The sequence below is a fragment of the Schistocerca nitens genome, chromosome 2 (genome assembly GCF_023898315.1).
Source record: "Schistocerca nitens isolate TAMUIC-IGC-003100 chromosome 2, iqSchNite1.1, whole genome shotgun sequence".
In the NCBI taxonomy this organism is placed as follows: Eukaryota; Metazoa; Arthropoda; class Insecta; order Orthoptera; family Acrididae; genus Schistocerca; species Schistocerca nitens.
This window is the reverse complement of record NC_064615.1, coordinates 291,520,121-291,542,610: the sequence shown is the minus strand read 5'-3', so window position 1 is coordinate 291,542,610 and position 22,490 is coordinate 291,520,121. Positions and strand designations below refer to the sequence as shown.

The window sequence follows — 22,490 nt, the reverse complement described above, 5'->3', positions numbered from 1 at the left end:
ATCTTCTTTCTAAGCAAGCAAGTGCTTGAGTCTAAGAGAAAAACTGAACTTTAGAATACCCAGATGGAGAAGAGTAATGCGAGATGTCTGCTCATCCGAATGATTTCGTGAAGGAAAACAGCCTGGCTGTAGGTAAAATTAGTAGATTGTCACAGTGCATCTTGAACACCTTCATCAACAATTTGACGATAAATTTCCAAAACCTTCATCCGAGTATGACTGGATCCACAATCAGTTCAATATGATCATTACAGACCATTTGTTAACAGCAGAACACAAAGAACTAATAGACCTCTCAAGTGAGCTAATAGACCTCTCAAGTGACGGAACACTTTGAAATGAATTTAAATTGAAGTATCTTGAAAATTTTTGGGTGAAGACTTGGAATGAATATCCCAATTTAGCAAGATGGGCAGTAGATGTGTTATTACCCTTCACATCAACTTACTTGTCTGAGTCACCATTTTCTACAATGACATTATCAAGACAAAACACTGGTCTTGACTGCAATTGAAAGAGGATCTGCGAGTTGCTATTTCAAAGATGCAACAAAGATTTGATCTGATTTCTTCACAAATTCAAGCACAAACATCACACTAAATTTGGAAATGTCAGAAAATTTCCAAATATTGAACCTTGGGCATTTTTACTCTTGATTATTTCCTTTCTGGATGATCAGTTTGAATATGACAGTTTTTAAACTGCCATTTAAATGTTGACTATTGATTTATCATCAAACTCTCTCTCTCTCTCTCTCTCTCTCTCTCACACACACACACACACACACACACACACACCACGCACACTTTAACACGAGCAAGCACAACTGCCGCACACAAACCTCACCACTACCTACATGCTCTGAGAGAAAAATCGAGAAACGGCAGTGACTAGTGTAATAACACTGTTCACGTTTACGTTGCACTTCACTTGGCGTAGACCGGGACTGTGCCCTAGGCATGCTCGATGTTAACTCACTGGGCACGGCCCGTGCTGCCTGGGTTGTTGTTGTTGTTGTTACGCCGGCAGAGGTCGCATCCGAATTCTCGCGTGCCCTCTGGTGGACAGGGCTCTACTTGCGGCAACTACCGTCCGTGACGCGCCGTGCTGATGTGCGCCTCCCGCGATCTTTCTGGTGGCTACTGCACTCCTCCTCCTTCGGGGGGTGAAGCCACTGTGATCCAGTGCGTCGGAAGGCGGAGCGTCGGGCAGGAGCAATGACCTCCACATCCACTGGAAGGCCGGAGTCGAGGGGATCGGCCAATCCTCAAGCCAGAACCTTCGAATACGCCTGGAAGTGACCCACACGAAGAGGCCCCTGTCGTCCCGCCACCGGAGCCCGGGACAGAACGGGTGACAAGCTGTCGAACTCTGGATCCTGTGCCACCTCGGGAGGGGCAAGACCCAGTGGCAGGGACGATGGGGAAGGGACGACCACAGGTGAACCAGCCTCCTGAGAAACCGGGCCTGCGAGGGGGGCCGTCTCTCGCTGGGGCATCTCGAACGATGGCGATGCCGGTGCTGGAGCTACTGGAGACTGCCAAGGCTGAGAACCATCGCAGTGCAGCAGAGTCACAGCGGGGAGAGGCAGTAACGTTCCCTGAGAAACCAACACGGGTGCTGGCAATGGGGAAGCCAGTGTCCAAGAGGTCGGAGGGTGGGTGCCCAAATGTGGACGTAGCTGATTTTGGTGACGACGTACCACCCGGTCCCCTGCCTGCAAGGTATAGAGCCGGCGGCCATTTCGGCGCAGGACCACCGCCGGTATCCAACGTGGATTGCGACCAAACCCACGTGCCCAGACAACATACCCAATGGAAAGGCAGGTACTCCGTTTTGCGAAGACTGGCGAGGACCAGGCCGGAGGAGGTGCAGCAGAGTCCTAGGTTGGCGCCCATGGAGGAGCTCTGCAGGGCTGCGTTCGCTTATTGGTGTGGTCCGGTATGCCGTCAGGAAAAACGTCAATGCCTCCTCCGCAGGAAATTTGTGCACATACTTTTTCATCTGCGTCTTAAATGTGCGCACCATGCGCTCGGCTTCCCCATTCGATTGAGGATGGAAGGGGGGAGAGCAAACGTGCCGAATACCGAAGCGCCTACAAAAATCCTGGAAGGTCTGCGAAATAAACTGCGGTCCATTGTCCGATTGCCAGACCTTCCACAGAAAAGATTTTTGCTGGTGCCTGGATTGCAACTTCTGAAGTGGTTGAGGAGCAGCGAACCACATATGGGAATCGGGAATAAGCATAAATGACAATGAGCCAAAAGCCATTGAGAAACGGGCCCGCAAAATCGATGTGAACACGTTCCCATGCTTGGGTTGCAGGCGGCCACGAAGAGAACGCTGCCCTGGGAGATGCCTGTTGGCTCGCACACTGGTAACAGGCGGCCACCAAGTGCTCAATTTCTCTGTCAATACCGGGCCAGTACACATGTCTGCGAGCCAAGGTTTTAGTACGGGAAACACCCCAGTGCCCCGCATGTAATAACGTGAGGACCTCCCTTCGTAAACTGAAAGGAACAACCATGCGAGGAGCTGTATCATCGGTAGCCAGAAGGAGACCTCCTTCCAAGACCGAGAGGCAGTCTCGTAGAATAAAATAATTACAAAGAGGGTCCGAGGCCCGGCCTGGAGGGCGGGATGACCACCCCTGCTGAATGAGGCGAACTACTTGCTGGAGAACCGGGTCAGCTGCCATTTCCCTGGCAACTCTAGAACTAGTGATTGGGAAGCCATCAACCGCTTGGCGGGACGCCACATCCAAATGAAAACACATAATCTCTTCTCGATCGAACTTAGGATCCGGGCCCACCGGAAGACGGGAAAGAGCGTCGGCATTGGCATGCTGTCCGGTAGGGCGAAAATGAATGTCATAATGGTACTTAGAGAGGAACAAGGCCCAGCGCTGTAGTCTGTGGGCCGCCCTATCCGGAATCTGAGAGGCGGAGCCAAATAACGATATTAACTGCTTAAGTCAGTGATTAACTGAAACTTCGTGCCATACAAGAAAGGGTGAAACTTGGTAACAGCGTAGACAATGGCCAAAGCCTCTTTTTCCACCTGGGAGTAATTGGCCTGCTCGGGACTAAGAATTTTAGACGCAAACGCCAGTGGTTGCTTGGAACCATTGGCGTTGCGATGGGCCACACCACCCCCACCCCATACTGCGAAGCATCTGTAGCCAGGACCAACGGCTTATGGGGGTCAAAAGTAGCCAAACAAGGTGCTGACGTGAGGAGGCCCTTCAACGAGTTGAACGCTCACTCGCATGCAGGCGACCAATCAAAAGGAACACCCTTGCGCAGAAGGCAGTACAGGGGGCGGGCTATGGTGGAAGCCCTGGGAATGAACCGGTGGTAATAGGCTATCTTGCCTAAAAAAGCTTGTAACTCTTTCAGTGAAGGTCAACGAACCTTGGACCAAACTTCCTAGTGGCTGGACGCCTTGCTGAGAGATGGTGTAGCCCACATACTCAATGGACGGTTGGAAGAAGTTTGACTTATGCAGGTTGCAACGCAAGCCCACAGACCTGAATTTGAGAAAGAGGGTGCGAAGGTTGTGCAAGTGTCCCTTCGTGCTGCGGCCTGTGACAATTATGTCATCCAGGTAATTAATACAATGAGGGATTGTCGACATGACGTGCTCAAGATAATGCTGGAATATCGCCGGGGCACTGGATATTCTGAAGGCCAACCGCTGATATTGGTAAAGGCCAAACGGGGTGTTGATGACCGCCAGCCGTTTGGAGTCCTCATCAAGTGGTATCTGATGATAAGCCTCCAAAAGATCCATTTTCGAAAAATATTGGCCTCCCGCCACGGCGGAGAACAATTCGTCAGCACGAGGCAAAGGATAGGTGTCCACCACCAATTGGGAATTAATGGTGGCCTTGAAATCGCCACAAAGACATAATTTTCCCGAGGGCTTCCTTACAATAATGAGGGGCAAAGCCCACTCACTAGAAGAAATGGGAAGAACGAACCCTAGGGCTGTCAGCTGGTCTAGCTCTTCCTTTACCTGAGGGCGGAGAGCCAAGGGGATCTGCCTCGTGAGTAGAAAACGCGGGCGAGCCGACGCCTTCAACGTTAAGTGAGCTTCAAAATCTGAAACACGCCCCAGGCCCTCCTCAAAGATATCTGGAAAGTCTGAGATCAAAGATTCCAATGATTGATAGAACGTCTTCGGAGACCAACGGTATGGTGTCAGCGATAGAAAAACCGAAAGCTTGAAAGGCATCCAGGCCAAAAAGGTTAGCGGAGCTCGCGTCACTGACAACAATAAAAGTAATAGGCTGAGTGACTGATTTGTAAGTCACGTCAGTAGTGAATTGACCCAGTAGAGGAATGAACTGTTTACCATAGCCGCGTAGACGTCGGTAAACTGGCGCCAATGGGGGCGATCCAAGGTCGGAATAAGTTTGTGAATTCAACAACGAAACTGCCGCACCCGTATCTACTTGCAGTTGTAACCGGCGCAACAGAACCAACACCTCGATAAAGAGTTTGCGTGCCGATGCGTTGGGAGCCTGGCCCGATGAAACTTCCTGAATGTCAACATCCATGTCCTCTGTACCTGCTTCCTTCGATTCTTTTGAGGCTGAGCAGCAAACTTTAGCAATGTGACCTTTTATATTACATTTGCGACAAACGGCCCAATGCTGGGGGCACTCTGACCGATCATGATGTATATAGCACGACGCACAGGACGGCAACAGGGGCCGGCGGCCGGAATTCTGTATACGCGCCGTGCGGGAGCGGCCGTAACGGCCGGATTGTACCGCTCGCACGTCGTCCACCCCGGACGCAGTGGACGCGGCCGCGCCGCCCTGAACCGCTGCGACGTCGCACCACGCTTCCAGCTGTTGACCTGCGGCATGAGAGACTTCATACGATTGAGCAATGGACAGAACTTCCTCGAGGGAAGGGTCTTCTAACTGCAGGGCCCGTTGCCGGACCTCCCTACCAGGGGCTGAACGAACAATGACGCCGCGTACCATAACGTGGGCGTACGACTCTCATGACTGCTCCATGACAAAATGACACTTGCGACTAAGACCGTGCAGGGTAGCGGCCCACGCCCGTTAAGACTGATGGGGCTGTTTCTTGCACTGATAGAACTCGACCCTAGCCGCCACAACATGCGTGCGGCGGCGATAATATGAAGACAGCAATGAACACAGTGTGTCAAAAGACAAGGACGAGGGTTCCTGCAACGGCGCTAGCTGCCGCAAAACTTGATACAGCGAGGGAGATATCCAAGACAAGAAGAGAGCACGACATACCTCCACATCGGCAACATGAAACGCCTGGAAATGCTGCCGAAGGCGATGTTCATATGCGTCCCAATCCTCTGCCGTCTCGCCCTACAGGGGAAAGGGAGGAGGGAACGGCGCTGGAGCAGACTGCGTGGAGAGCAACGCCGGAAGCACTTGTTTCATGGTGGCCATGAGCTCCGTCTGCTGCTCAACCAAAACCCGCACTAAATCCTCCATGCCGTGGAGAAGCTGTGAAACCGGAACAACGACGCAACACGCGAAAGAACGACCCCACTCATCGCCAATTGTGTAATAACACTGTTCACGTTTACATCGCACTTCACTTGGCGTAGACCGGGACTGTGCCCTAGGCATGCTCGATGTTAACTCACTGGGCATGGCCCGTGCTACCTGGGTTGTTGTTGTTGTTGTTGTTGTTGTTACGCCGGCAGAGGTCGCGTCCGAATTCTCGCGTGCCCTCTAGTGGACGGGACTCTACTTGCGGCAACTACCGTCCGTGACGCGCCGTGCTGATGTGCGCCTCCTGCAATCATTCTGGTGGCTACTGCAACTAGCATAGTAAAACCTGGAGCGGGAACACACCATGTCGTAGACACTGATCTTCAGATGAACACAATACAGGATAATGACTTTATAGTATGTATAGTATGACATAGCTAAAAATGAAGCCGATGCCTGCATTAAAATGCTACAGACCTTTCTAGAAGTGAATAAATCTAGGAACACAATAGTAGCCACTGTGCCTCATAGACATGACCTAATTTACAGATCATGTGTTAATAAAGAAATTAGGAAAACTAACATCAAAATTAAGAAATTGTGTGCAGAATACGCAAAGTGCGATGTACTGGACGTAAGTAAACTACATCGAAACCTACACACCAAACACGGAATGCACCTTAATTACAACGGAAAAAGTGTTATGTGCGATCACATCACTGAAATAATTAAAGAAAGACTATTATGAAATAGATCTGTCTATCAGCTTCCTGAAAGACGTACAGGCAAAAATGAGGAAAGCAAATTGGACAAGAACAAAGAAAGCAGGAAAGAGGAGACATCAGAAGATCCACAAAGGACTGCAGCAGCTACACCTGTAAGAGTTAATTTAATATCAAGGCGGAATATACCCAAGAAGGAGGATTTTTTCTATCCCCCTCTGAGAAAAGAAAAAACTTAGCATCACCAAACAAGTTAAAGATAGCATCATCAAACAAGTTAAAGATACACCATAAAACTTGCAAAGGACTCCATCAGCAAATTGTAGTAAATAAGGTAAAGTCTGAACCTCCTCACCAATGTATAAAAAAATTAAACAAAAAAATTCTTGATCTAAAAGTATACATCCATAATGTACAAGGGCTCAAAACGTAATGAATTAGAAATTTTGTTATCAAGTGCAACTGTCAGATACACAGATATTATGTATTAATGAACATTTCATGAGGTCTTTTGAAATAGAAAGTGTTGTGATACCAAACTTCAAACTCGTAGGTCGCTTCTCAAGAATATCTTACAATGGTGGAGGTAGTTGCATATTTGTAAAAGACAACATTACTGCTACACCTCTTGATATTTGCAATTCGTATAGTATTGAAAAAGATATAGAACTGTCAGGTGTAGAGCTTACAGATCTAAATGTTTATATAATAGCACTTTAAAGGTCACCCTCTGGTAACATAGGGACTTTTTACAAAAATCTAGCACCAGTAATAGAAAATCTAAGTAAAAGAAAATCATATAGTGTTCTAATATGTGGTGACTATAATATAGATTTTCTCTGAGAAAACTCTAGCCATCTAAGCATAAAAAATTTTATGAACAGCTACAACCTAGACCTAATGGTTAACACTCCAACCAGGATAACAAATCACAGTACCACTTGTCTGGATCAAGTAGCAAGCAATATAAATTGTACTGTATCCTACATCAAACTAGGATTTTAAGACCACAATGCATTAATTATGCAGGTCTGGTTGCAAAAAACAGTCACGAACACAATAAAATCACTGTACAGAGGAGAAACTTCAATAAAACCCCCATGCATACTTTCCTCTTTGATATACAAAATGAAAACTGGCAAAATGTATATGAGGCTCAAACAGTAGACAGCAAATATGAAGCATTCTTGGATATTTTCTGTTATTATTTCAATTGCCACTTTCCCTTACAAACAAAATGTATCAACAAAGATAGAAAACTCTCCAGCTGGATCACCCCAGGAATCATTAGATCATCACAAAGAAAAAGAGAACTTTTTTACATTAGCAAATCCAAACCAGGCAGTAGTGAAGCATTTAAGTCATACTCTACTCTATATAAAAAGATATTAAGGAACGTAGTAAATGCAGCCAAAAAGCTACAGAATGATAACTACCTCAAATTGTCATCAAATAAGAGCAAAAGCATGTGGCAACTTATTAATATGAATACTAATAGAGGAAAACAACTACAAAGTGATATTAGCTTAAAAATAAATGGAAAATTAGTCTCCAGTGGGAAAGAAACAGCAGAGGAATTCAATAACTACTTTACAGAACAGTAGAAAACCTGGCTAACCATCTTAAAAATAGCTGTCCTTTACAACTAGAACCAATCTTATGCTCTGAGACACTATTTTTAAGGCCTACATCTGAAATTGAAATAGAGAAGACACTTCATAGCAAAATTTAAAAAAAAAAATCATCTGCTGGACAAGATCAAATTCCATGCTTCCTCCTTCATAATTGCAGTAACTTATCAGTAAACCCCTAGCCCACATAATAAACTTCTCATTCATGAATGGTGCATTTCCTGGTATGCTCAAAATTGCAAAAATTATACCTGTCCACAAAAAAGGAAACAAAGAGGATCCCAGTAATTATCGACACATTGCAATGCTTTCAACTTTTAGTAAAGTATTTGAATATATAATGGCCACCAGAATCATGTCCTTTCTAGACAAAGAAACTATCCTGTCACCTGCTCAGCTTGGTTTCCAAAGTAACAAAGCTACAACTGATGCAATACAAGAATTTCTAGATCATGCACTGGAGCTTGTGGACAAAAAACTCCCAGCCATAGGTATCTTCCTAGATCTAACAAAGGCCTTCGACATGGTTAACCATAGTATACTTTTGCAAAAGATGCATTCCTATGGAATAAGAGGAAATGCCTATGACTGGTTTAAAAGCTATCTGGAAGATTGACAGCAGTATGTCGAATTAAATGAAACTAAGTTCTCAGGTACAGCTAGCACTGTACATTCCTCCATACATACCATAAAGCAAGGCGTTCCCCAAGGCTCTGTCCTCGGCCCCTTGCTGTTCTTACTTTACATAAATGACCTTCCTCACAGCCTACCAGACACAAAAACCCTTCTGTTTGCTGATGACACCTCTGTACTCATATCTGCGCCCGAACAAATTCTCCAATCTAATATAGATAGGACCACAGATCAAATAAGTCGATGGCTTCAAAGTAACAGGCTGCTTCTTAATGCAAAAAAGACAATTGGAATAACCTTCCACACTGCCCAAAACAGAAGTCCATTACTACCACTATATCACTGGAAAAAAATAATGTTAAACTTGAAAATGAAATAAAATTTTTGGGGGTCACTATTACTGATACGCTCACATGGAAAAGGCACATTGACGTTACCAGCACAAAACTTAGTAAAGTATGCTTCACGATTAGATCAATAAGGAACATCACTGACACAAGTACCCTAACCACAATGTACCATGCACTCTTTCACTCTGTACTTAACTACAGAATCATCTTCTGGGGCCAAAATTCTGAATCAATTAAGATATTCAAACTGCAAAAGAAGATAGTCAGAACAATTATGTTCAAAAAACAAAGAGATATTTGTAAACCATTATTTAAGAAACTAAATATTTTGCCCCTACTATGCCAATACATACTAGAATTATTATTCTTTACCAAAAAAAGTATTAACAAAATTAGCAAAAATATGGATTACCACAATTATGACACAAGATCAAAAACCTCTCTAAGAGCACTTCCCCACTCAACAAAACTGTACAGTGATGGTGTCAAGTGCATGGGAATAAAATTATATAACCATCTTCCAACTTTTATACAAGAAATCCAAGAAATAAATAAATTCAAACAGACAGTGAAATCTCTTTTAATAAAACACTGCTTTTATACCATCCAGGAATATTTGGAATCAAAATTGTCTTAGTGCATGATAATGTATCAAAGCTGAATCTATTCTTAGATCATCTAGAAGCTCTTTTGGGTTATTTAACAGGAAGAAACAAAGAAATTTTGATTGCTGGTGACTTTAATACAGATTTTCTAATGCAATCTTCCAGTAAACATTCACTGCAGTTAGTAATGTTGTCTTTCAATCTAACTCACACTGTAAACTTTCCAACTAGGATCACTAAATCCTCAAGGACAGCCATTGATAACATTTTTATAGACAAATCAAAGGAACAAAATCATATCATAAAACCTGTTATAAATGGACTATCAGATCATGACATGCAGCTCCTTGTTTTAGATGTAAATTCTAAGCAGATTATCAAGACTGCTAAATCTGAGTACAGGAGAGTAGTCAATCAACCAAAAATTGAGTGTTTTAGAAAACTGCTCAAAGATATGAACTGGAAAGATGTTTATAGTGCTCATGACATGAATGAAAAATATAACACATTCATGAACAATGTCAGTACCATGTTTGAAAACTGTTTTCCTCTAAAAGTTACTCAAATTAAACAGAAGTCTATAATAAAACCATGGATTACACAAGGAATAAAGATTTCCTGTAAGACAAAAAGGAAAATTTATCTGTCGACCAAGAATAGCTCCAATGCTGATGATTTAGTTAAATACAAGGAATACTGTAAAACATTAAAAAAAGTAATTCAGACGTCTAAATAAATGCACTACGAGAAGAAGATAGCAATGTCAGGGAACAAAATAAAAACAATATGGGATATAGTGAAAGAGCAGACTGGTAAAACCAGAAAGGAACAGGAGAAAATAGCACTAAGGGTAGACGACACATTAGTAACTGATGGGCATAGTGTGGCAAATCTATTTAACAAGTACTTTATATCCGTTACTGATAGAATGGGACTTTCAGGATCAGTAAATAATGCCCTTGATTATCCGAAACTAGCCTTCACAAATAGCTTCAAGTACATGAATATATCACTCACTTCACCAAAAGAAATAACGTCCATAATAAAATCTTTAAAAACAAAGCATTCTAGTTGGTACGATGAAATATCAACAAAGTTAATTAAGGCATGTTCTTGTGAGTTTAGCACAATTCTAAATAACCATTCAATTATAACTGGGACATTTCCTGACTGGCTAAAATATGCAGATGTTAAGCCTCTATTCAAGAGAGGGGATAAAGAGATACCATCAAACTACAGGCCGATTTCACTTTTGCCAGCATTCTCAAAAATTTTAGAAAAAGTAATGTACAGGCAGCTGCTCAACTATCTGACCACAAATAACATATTATCAAGAACACAGTTTGGATTTCTGAAGGGTTCTGATATCCAGAAGGCTATTTACACCTACAGTAAAAATGTACTTAATTCATTAAGTAAGAAATTATAAGCAGCAGGTATTTTCTGTGATTTGTCAAAGGCATTTGATTGTGTGAACCACAACATCCTTTTAAGTAAATTAGAATTCTATGGTGTCACGGGCAGTGCTGCAAAATGGCTCAAGTCATACCTCACTAACAGGAAACAAAGGGTGTCAGTGCAAGGGACTAGTGAATTAAGTCATCAGTCATCATCAGAATGGGAAGAAATTACATGTGGTGTCCCACAGGGATCCATCTTAGGGCCATTGCTTTTTCTTGTGTACATTAATGATCTCTCATCAGTTACACTGCCAGAAGCAGAGTTCGTTTTGTTTGCAGATGACACAAGTATTGCAATAAATAGTATGTCAAGTGTAGTTCTAGAAAGATCTGCTAATGATATTTTCATGGATATTAACCCAGATAACCCTGACGTCCTTCTGGAAGGACGACGTAACTCACTGTTGAAATTATTTATTTTTGCGAATAACGCATTGTTGCAACGGACTGTGACGCATTGTTATATGAAGTAGGCAGAGTCAGTTGCGCACTGCGACAGTCTGTTTGACGCTGTCATTCATAGTGAGTGAGAAACTGTGTCTTGAAAATAGGGCCGATTTTACCATGGCCGAACTGACTGACCTTGTCATCGATGGGTATGTATATTTTCTTTCATATTGCGTCAATAATTCTGAAACTTGTCATATAATATCTTAAAGAATTAACCTATATTATTTATGGGCTCATATTACGATTGAAAGTTTTCGTCAGTTGTAATTCAATAATGTTTTCAACCGTCCTTCCAGAAGGACGTCAGGGTAATGTGTTGTCATTTTGTATCCACAGAAAACGATGTACACTTATGGAACTTTTGGACATGTTAGAATCAAAAGATGAGGAAATACCTAATACTGGTGTGAATGTAACATTACACCCTCCTCTAAATTCAACTGATGACGTAACAGATGAACAATCGGGTGCTGAAGAAAATCCAAGTGTAGATAAATTACCAGCAAGTCAGCTCAATGTACCTGCACTACATGACCTAAAAAAGAGGGGCGTGGAAGCAACAGGAACAATAAGATGAAACAGCGTTAAGAATTATACTCTATCATTTGTAGATAAAATGATAAAAGAAAATAGAGGATCATATGAAATTTGTTCTGACTCAGCATCCGGGATTTCCATTGTACGTTGGAATGACAACAATGTTGTTACTGTACTTTGACAGAGTGCAACCACTACGCTCTGTAGCAAGATTTTCCAGGGAACAAAAGAAAAGAATTAGCGTGCTTCAACCTAACTTATTACACTCCTACAATACTCATATGGGAGGCATAGATCGAACTGACCAAAATGAAACCCTATATAGATGCTCTATAAGAGGGAAAAACGGTATTTCCCGATCATTGCACATTTTGTAGACATTGCAGAGCAAAATGCCTGGGGTCTTTAGAAGCACAACGAATAACCCATAGATCATCTGACATTTTGTCGTTGAATTGTCAATGCAGTTCTTGAAAGTAACAAAAGAGTCACTACCAGCAGAGGATGTCCTAGTAAGAGGGCAAAACTAGATTCTAGATTTGATGGAAGAGAACATTATGTTGCTGAATTACCAACGGACGAGATAACAAAAAAGAAGAAGCAGCTGAATGTCGAAGTTGCCACAAAAAAACTACTACTATGTGCGTAAAAGGTGACGAACCACTTCATGTTTGTTGCTTTTTGTCTTATCATACTAGTGCATAAAATATGTGTATAGGTTATTTTCTTTGTTTTTTGAATTTATTAGCTGTTTTAGCCCATAATTCAAATTTATTTATGTTTATTTGAAAGTATAAAAACAAAAACAAGTTAATTGTGCAATGTCATATACTTTAAAAACATGTTACCTTATTGTCCTGACGTCCTTCTGGAAGGACGCCCATTTTTAGAAATACTAAATAAAAATAAATACTCAAAATTGTTTTTACTTTCTTCCTTATAACCTTGTGAATGAATGTAGATAAGATATAAATCAATTTTGAAAAACAAATAATTCAGGACTATCTGGGTTAATACACTCCTGGAAATGGAAAAAAGAACACATTGACACCGGTGTGTCAGACCCACCATACTTGCTCCGGACACTGCGAGAGGGCTGTACAAGCAATGATCACACGCACGGCACAGCGGACACACCAGGAACGGCGGTGTTGGCCGTCGAATGGCGCTAGCTGCGCAGCATTTGTGCACCGCCGCCGTCAGTGTCAGCCAGTTTGCCGTGGCATACGGAGCTCCATCGCAGTCTTTAACACTGGTAGCATGCCGCGACAGCGTGGATGTGAACCGTATGTGCAGTTGACGGACTTTGAGCGAGGGCGTATAGCGGGCATGCGGGAGGCCGGGTGGACGTACCGCCGAATTGCTCAACACGTGGGGCGTGAGGTCTCCACAGTACATCGATGTTGTCGCCAGTGGTCGGCGGAAGGTGCACGTGCCCGTCGACCTGGGACCGGACCGCAGTGACGCACGGATGCACGCCAAGACCGTAGGATCATACGCAGTGCCGTAGGGGACCGCACCGCCACTTCCCAGCAAATTAGGGACACTGTTGCTCCTGGGGTATCGGCGAGGACCATTCGCAACCGTCTCCATGAAGCTGGGCTACGGTCCCGCACACCGTTAGGCCGTCTTCCGCTCACGCCCCAACATCGTGCAGCCCGCCTCCAGTGGCGTCGCGACAGGCGTGAATGGAGGGACGAATGGAGACGTGTCGTCTTCAGTGATGAGAGTCGCTTCTGCCTTGGTGCCAATGATGGTCGTATGCGTGTTTGGCGCCGTGCAGGTGAGCGCCACAATCAGGACTGCATACGACCGAGGCACACAGGGCCAACACCCGGCATCATGGTGTGGGGAGCGATCTGCTACACTGGCCGTACACCACTGGTGATCGTCGAGGGGACACTGAATAGTGCACGGTACATCCAAACCGTCATCGAACCCATCGTTCTACCATTCCTATACCGGCAAGGGAACTTGCTGTTCCAACAGGACAATGCACGTCCGCATGTATCCCGTGCCACCCAACGTGCTCTAGAAGGTGTAAGTCAACTACCCTGGCCAGCAAGATCTCCGGATCTGTCCCCCATTGAGCATGTTTGGGACTGGATGAAGCGTCGTCTCACGCGGTCTGCACGTCCAGCACGAACGCTGGTCCAACTGAGGCGCCAGGTGGAAATGGCATGGCAAGCCGTTCCACAGGACTACATCCAGCATCTCTACGATCGTCTCCATGGGAGAATAGCAGCCTGCATTGCTGCGAAAGGTGGATATACACTGTACTAGTGCCGACATTGTGCATGCTCTGTTGCCTGTGTCTATGTGCCTGTGGTTCTGTCAGTGTGATCATGTGATGTATCTGACCCCAGGAATGTGTCAATAAAGTTTCCCCTTCCTGGGACAATGAATTCACGGTGTTCTTATTTCAATTTCCAGGAGTGTATATGGTTTAAAGCCAACTTACTGACATTAAACTTCGAAAAGACTCACTATATGCAATTCAGAACCTGTAAGAGGTTTCCACCCAGCATATGCATAAAATACAAAGAAGAGCAGATAGAAGAGGTTGACAGTCTTAAATTCCTGGGATTACAACTTGATAATAAATTCAGTTGGGAAGAGCACACCACAGAACTGCAGAAACGCCTTAACAAATCTGTATTTGCAATTCGAGTGTTAGCAGACATAGGCGACATAAAAATGAAAAAGCTTGCATACTTTGCCTACTTTCATTCCATAATGTCATATGGTATAATATTTTGGGGTAACTCTTCAAGTCAAACAAAAGTTTTCAGAATCCAAAAGCGTGTAATATGTATTATATGTGGAGTAAATTCACGGACGTCCTGTAGAATCCTGGGTATACTAACTACTGCCTCTCAGTATATTTACTCATTAATGAAATTTGTTCTAAATAATATATCTCTTTTTCCAACAAACAGCTCAGTTCATACATACAATACCAGGAACAAAAATGATCTGCACAAGAACTTAAAAGCACTTACTTTAGTTCAAAAAGGGGTCCACTACTCAGGAACACTCATCTTCAATAATTTGTCAGTAAACATAAAAAATTTAGTTACAAATAAAGATCAGTTTAAAAGGAGCCTGAAAGACTTACTAGTGGCCAACTCCTTCTACTCCATTGAAGAATTTTTTAATAGAAACAAATGATGTATTGTATATATTCATACTGTTAGTACTGTTATTTCAGCTTTTTTTTAAAAAAAAAAAAAAAAAATTACATGTTCCACATCCACGAGGATCTCCTCAGCACGGATCTATGAAACGAAAACTAATCTAATCTTCGTTAAGTCAATTTTGTCACATCATGTAACAGTTCTCTGTAAAGCTGTAACTTTAAGTAACATAATTTGTAGGTAATGTAAAATAATCATTCTTCTGTGTGCTTGTTTACTGTTTTAGACTCCTGTAAACTATATATTTGTATTGACTTATCCCGTATCAGTTGTACAAGCCATTGTACTGATTTGATCTACGGGACAAATAAATAATAAATAAACCTACACTCACACATACACACTTTCACACAAACAAGCACACCTGCCGCACACATAACTCAACACTACCTCTGGCTGCACCAGCCAGAATGCAACTGTCACATTTAATAAAAGCAGCAATCTGCAATGGGGCAGGCAAGAGGAAAGGATAGCAGGGTATGGAGAGAGAATAGAAGTGGCTTGTGGAGCATGCAGGGACTAGGTGGTGGCAGGATAAGGGTGCCAGGTGCAGTGTCGGGAGGCTGTGAGGAAAGGAGGGGGAGGGGTGATGGGAAGTGGAACAGAGAGGAGAAGGGAAAAAGACTGCTGGGTGCACTGGCAAAGAGTAATGAACAATGAAGGTAGTGGACACGAAATGGGACTAGGTGATAGGACAAAGAGGGTGGAGACTATTGGATGGAGTGTGTGGGGAGACTAGAACACCGTAGGTTGAGGCCAGGATAATTTTGCTTGCAGAGAATGTGTTGTAAGGATAAGTCCCATCTGCACAGTTTAGAGAAACTGGAGGTGGACAGGTGGATCCATATGGCTCGAGTTGTGCAGCAGCCGTTGAAATCAAGCATGTTATGTTCAGCTACAGGTTGTGGCACAGAGTGGTCCACTTTGCTCTTGGCAACAATTTGGTGGTGACCATTCATTCTAATGGACAGCTGGTTGGTAGTCATATCAATATAAAAAGCTGTCCAATGATTGCACAGATCTGGTATTAACATTGCTGCTTTCACAGGTGGCCTGCCCTCTGATGGGGTAGGACAAGCCTCTGACAGGATTGGGATAGGGAGCACTGGGTGGATGGATTGGGCAGGTCTTACACCTGGGTCTTCCAGAGGTATATAATCCCCGTCGCAAGGAGTTGGTTATTGAGTGTGGCATAAGGATGGACAATGACATTGTGGAGGTAGGGTATGCGATAGAACACCACTTTAGGATGGGAGCGAACGATCTTGGGTAGTATGTCCCTCATTTCAGGGCATGATGATAGATAATCAAAGCCCTGACAAAGGATGTGGTTTAGTTGTTCCAGTCTGGGGTGGTACTGGGTCATGAATGGGACTCTCCTTTGTACCTGCTTCTTGTGGTGATGGGAGGATTGGGGTTGTGTGGAGATTATGGCATGGGAACTGATTTGTGAACTAATTTGTAAAAGAATATGTAGTGAAATACACACATTTCCTCAGTTCCATTAATTGCACATGCATACATGGTTATTTATAAACTAGCTGTAATTGTTAATTTTCACCCCCTTTTAATTATACTTATATATGAGCATTTTTTGAAAAAAAAATGTTTAACTATGATGTGCTCAAAGGACACTATTGTAACAATTAGACAAAAGTAAGACGGGGTTGGGGTACAAAATGATTTATGTTGCAGATGAGAGTGCAATGCAAAAAGTTTGAGAACCTCGGCTATAGCTGACTGATGTGTGGTATATAGAAACACATAGCACAAAGCAGTACTTATACTAGCTTTTAAGCTCTTGCTCTTTCTCTGGTAGAAGAACCCACATTCACATGTGCAACCGCACAGACACCCAAATGCACACACCAGCAACTGCTGGTGTGTGTGTTTGGATGTGTGTATGGTTGCACATGTGAATATGTGTTCTTTTACTAGAAAAGAGCATGGGATTGAAAGCTAGTCTAATTATTAGTATTTAACTGACACGCTATTATTTCTCAACAGGTATATGTTGCATACTTCTGGTATTACAGTACGTTTCTAAATACGTTTTGGTACAGCAAAAACTACGTTATTGATTTAGAATTCTTGGCACTAGCTACCTTCATTTAAACTGGTTTCATAACTTACGAGTTAATGCAAGCATTCAGGCTGAATATCCACTGTCTAAATGTTTCATCTCTCTGATGCAAGTTGATGGCCTCCTCAGGGATCCCATCTTTCCCCAGCATCTTTAAGTATCTCACTTCTCGGAGAAGTATTACAAGCTGAAATATTGATGAAAATCATCATCAATTTCTAACAAATATGCCTTGTCTCTACAAACAGTCTTTTATGTTAAGAGCTGTTCTCTTCATCATTCTGTAGCTTGAGAAAACAATGACAAACAACCGTCAGAAATAGCTACAGCCACTGATTCAAGAATACTAATACATTTAAAAGTAAGTGAGCATGAACAGCTTAACCAGAAGTAGAAAATTTTATTGACTGGGGAGAAATCATGAAGGAAGTACCATAGGGTTCAATTTTGGGTTCACTCCTATTCCTTATAAATGTGAATGACCTTCCATGTAACATTAATCAACCAGAACTAGTACTTTTTTAAGACATTATTAATGTTGTAATAATAATAATAATAATAATAATGGCGTGTGACGAGGGCCTCCCGTCGGGTAGACCGCTCATCTGGTGCAAGTCTTTCGATCTGATGCCACTTCAGCGACTTGCGCGTCGATGGGGATGAAATGATGATGATTAGGACAACAACACAACACCCAGTCCCTGAGCGGAGAAAATCTCCGACCCAGCCGGGAATCGAACCCGGGCCCTTAGGATTGACAGTCCGTCGCGCTGATCATTCAGCTACCGGAGGGCGGACAATGTTGTAATAAATCTCATTAGAGAGAAAGAAACAAGAGAGATAGTTAGTGATGTTTTTCAAACACTCTGAAAACACACTATCTCTAAATTTTTAGGAAACATGCAATGGTATATTGAGTTCTGTGCAACAGAGAAGAGTCATACCAAGAACTGATGTAGGACATGAGCTTAAGTTAGTAAAAGGGTAAAATGCTCCAAGTTTTTTGGCGTACATATTGATGAAACTTGGAAGAAGTGAATTACTGAGCTGGTAAACAATTTGTCTCTCTGTCTAATTCCTAACATTGCGAACAATAATTGCTAATGTTGGAAACAAACAAATCAACCTCCTAAGACATTCTGCACATTTACACTCAATAATGTTTATGGAATGATTTTCTGGGGTAAATCACAAATAAAAAGAAAGTACTGATTGCACAATAGCAAACAGTAACAATAATATGTGGTCTTCATCTGTGATCATCATGTTGGTACCTCTTCAAGGAGTTAGGCATTTAGACTCCACATCCTCACACACATATTCATAAATAATCCACCACAATTTGAGAAGAATAGCAGTGCACATACCTACAACACTAGTGGAAAAAATCTAATTTATTGCCCAGTAATGAAGCTGTCACTGACTCAGAAAGCAGATCAATATGCAGCAATAATTTTTTTCATTATTTCCCAATAACATAAAATGTCTTACAGGAAGCAAAGCAAGTTTTAAATCTAACCTAAAATCACTTCTTCTGTGCAACTCTTCCTCATCCATGGCCGAATTGTTATTTAAACACAGGTGTGTTTAATAGTTGTGTGAGTAAGACTACTGAAAAATAATATGTTCATTAATGTTAAAAATAAAACTGACTCATTCCACATAACACTGATAGAAGAATGATTCATATGATCTATGGAACATGTAACTAACCAACTAATTCATTTTTAAAATAAGTTCTTCATGTGCTTGAGAAAGTTGCAATTGGAGAAAAAATTTCTTTTCAGTGAAAGGATCAACAGTCCTTCAGTAATGAAGACCAACTGAAATGTAAATTTTAGCAAATGGATACAACTACAACGATTAAGGCAATCACACTGATTTGAATTTGGGACAACCAATCAAATATATCTAATCAAATATATCTATTACTTACTGAAGTGGTAAGGAGTGAAGAAGGTGGGTGTGTATCATTAATATAAATCCCTACTTGTAACACTTACTTCTTCACTGAAGTTTAAGTTCAGAGTAAAACCCTTCTTTCTTGTTAATATGGTTTTATTTAGATTTTCTGCACAGATGTTAGGAACTGTGGTCATCCAATTAGTAAAAATATAATCTTCAAATGAATCAAGAGACTCAAATAAATTATCACATCTTCTTATGAGGTTTGTTGCTTCTTCAGACTTCCTCAGTCTGCAACAAGACAACAAATTCATGATATCCAGTCTAAAAATAGCAGCTTATTATACAAACTAACACTGTACAGTTTTTTTTCCAGATTATGTTTTTGCTTTTTTGCAAATAAAATGAAGATGCAGTGCACAGCACACCTTTGCTCTAAACTGAAGAAGGGAATTCTACCTGAACACACCATTCAGTCCTGTAATCAGCACGACCTCTGGCGTCACTGGCAGACCCTGTTCTACTTCCACCTCTGCCCATATTCCAGCCTCCCCTCCAACTCCCACTCACAATTTATTACTTTTCAATGCTATATTCTCACATATTACATTGGCTTATAGCTCTATGGCTCTCCATTTCACTGTTTTCTCGGCATTCACTCACCCTCTGTACCTATATTCTATCCTATCCCACACCACCTCTAACCCCAGCAAGCTGTCGCCCAATATGCAACTGTGGTAACCTTCCTTTGCAACCATATTCTAAACATTTTCCCCCACTGTCCCTCCCTCTTAATAGACTTAGCCCCATCTGTCACTCATCTCTTCCATGATCTCCTTCATCAATAAACTCAATCCAGTTTAAATGTTCATGTTCTTGTTTATGCATATACAAACTGCTCAATGCCTTCACTATATGGTGAGCAGTTGTCTTTACTAGTGCCTTTGTCTGTATTCCACCCTTAATTTCCCATTTTCATATTAAAGTAGTTGATCTGTTGGATAATTTGACCACATATAAACCTTTGTAGAGAAACTGTTCATTATTCTGACGAGCATTAACATGCAGGTCCGTTCTAGAAAGCGGTGTGTGATTTTTGGAATGAAGTAACATCAGTCAAGGAAAAATCCAGGATGGGATAACAACAATATTATGAAAAGGATATATCACCATTCACCATATAGAGCATACGCTGAGTCACAGAGAGGCACAAGTGAAAGATTGCTGTAAATTTAAGCTTTCAGCCAAAAGGCTTTCTTCTGAAGTAGAAAACATGCACACATTCACATAAGCACAATCCACACACACACACACACACGACCACTGGTTCCAGCCACTGTAGACTGCAACTATGCAGCAATATGGCATTTGTGGTGGAGAGTAAGGAGGAACCACAGGCAGGGACAGTGAGAGGTAGCAATGTAAGGGTTGGGCAAAGCTGACAGGTTGGGACAGTGTAGTGCTGCAAGGTGCAGTCATGGGGTTTGTGAGGGAAGGAGGGGGGAGGGGGGCGAGGGGAGCTGCACCTACCAGCACTATCCTGTATCCAACATGTCTCTGCACACTCTTGCAGGCAGCACAGCATCTTTCCCTAACCCTTACCTTGCTAACCCTTACCATCCCTACCTGTGGCTCCTCCTTACTCTCCTCCATGCATGCCATATTGCTGCTCCCATCAGGCATAGTTGTAGACCATAGTTCAGTCACAGCAGCCAGAGATTGTAGTCATATGTGTATGAGTTGTGCTTTTGTGAATGTATGTGTGTTTCCAACTTCAGAAGAAGGCCTCTGAGCCAAAAGCTTAATGTATAGAAGTCTTTTCACTGTGCCCTCTGCAACTCAATGTCTTTTCTATATGGTGAGTATAAATCTATCCCTTTCATAATATTGTTATATGTCATAGGAAAAAGGACACATTCACATGTCAAAGTAGGGATAGGACTTTTTTTATTAAAGAAGTGATAACATCTCAGTACATGGTCTGCTCCATGGATTTGAAGATAGCTGCAGTAAATATCATCATCATACCTCATACAAATTCTCTCTCTCTCTCTCTCTCTCTCTCTCTCTCTCTCTCTCTGTGTGTGTGTGTGTGTGTGAGAGAGAGAGAGAGAGAGAGAGAGAGAGAGAGAGAGAGAGAGAGAAGGTTCTCGAACATGAACACGCGCGCGCATGTGCGCCCACACACGTGAGTGTGTGTGAGTGGTGCACACTGAGACAGCATCAAATTCAACCTGTATCTAAAAAGTCAGAATTGAGATGCAGAATAGTAAAAAAAAAAAAAATATGCTACAAAGAAATATCCTATGGGAGTGCTAAATGAGGTGGTGCTCTTTGCATATTAGCCTTCCAAAATATGAGACTGAGACTAACTGATACTGAAACATTACTCAGTAAAATATTTTCTACACTCTACTCTAAATATGACAAAAGTGTTCTCATCAATGAAGTAGGCATGGATTTGCAAGGTACAAAATCATCATATAACCCTCCTCTTGTAACACTAATAAGATTTCCAATAAATGTTTTACAATGGGACATTCAAACACTTTGTTTTGTGGAAGAATGAGCTAAACTTTGACTAGCAAGAACACACACAAACTACATGAAGGGGAAGGGCAAGTTGGAAATATAAAACAAAGGGTAGATACATGCATAAGACTTCCCACCAAATTGAGGAAGCCCACAACATGAAACTTCCCAATTTACCCATTGTTGTTTAATTGAAAGATTCTAGCTGTGACTCCAATAGCACTTAGAAACTAATTTTGCTATTGTTACAGTGTTTAATTCTTATGAAAGGTTTTCTGTGAAGTTATAATACAGAATTGTAATTTGCCAATTTTTACAGCAGCCTGAATTTTGTGCATATGAGAACATTCCTGGCAGCACATACACTGTTGCCAGTTTTCAAATGTGGAGCGCTAACAGCTGCAGGCAAAAACAGTAGCACTGTACAGAGCTGTGTCAACAATGACATGTTGCCATAGAGACGGTTACAAATTTGTGTAACGTTATTGGTTGAGGTACGCCCACAAAGTTGTTGCGCTCAGTCCACCAACTGACAGGGATCAACTTATGCTGACTCAAATATAGTTTATCCACAAAATTTGAGACTTCTTGGCAGATTAAAACTATGCCCTCAAAACTTCACTCTGTCATACCTCTTTACCTTGATTCCAAAGAGGTATTGGCAGAAGTAAAGCTCTGAGGATGGATCTTGAGTCACCCTAGGATAGCTCAGTCGGTAGAACACCTGTCCATGAAAGACAAAGTTCTCTGGATTTGAGTCTCAATCCAGTATATAGTTTTAATCTGCCAGGAAGTTTCAAATCGGTGTTCTTTATGATGCAGAGTCAAAATTCAATCTCTATCACAAAAACATTTGATGATTTCATTGGGTTCATGTCAGAGTTTTGAGCA

At 42.2% G+C, this 22,490-nt stretch overlaps 1 protein-coding gene across 1 annotated transcript in view; it reads right to left on the bottom strand.

Annotated features, from left to right (window-relative positions):
- LOC126234993 (dynein beta chain, ciliary-like) overlaps nt 1–22,490 on the bottom strand; it is a 732,993-nt gene that overhangs the window by 565,619 nt on the left and 144,884 nt on the right. Inside the window, exons 13-14 of the mRNA XM_049943730.1 lie at nt 19,166–19,358; nt 17,213–17,349 (exon numbers count right to left, since the gene is read on the bottom strand). Of these exons, the coding sequence (XP_049799687.1) occupies nt 17,213–17,349; nt 19,166–19,358 (330 nt within the window). The remainder of the gene's footprint in view (nt 1–17,212; nt 17,350–19,165; nt 19,359–22,490) is intronic.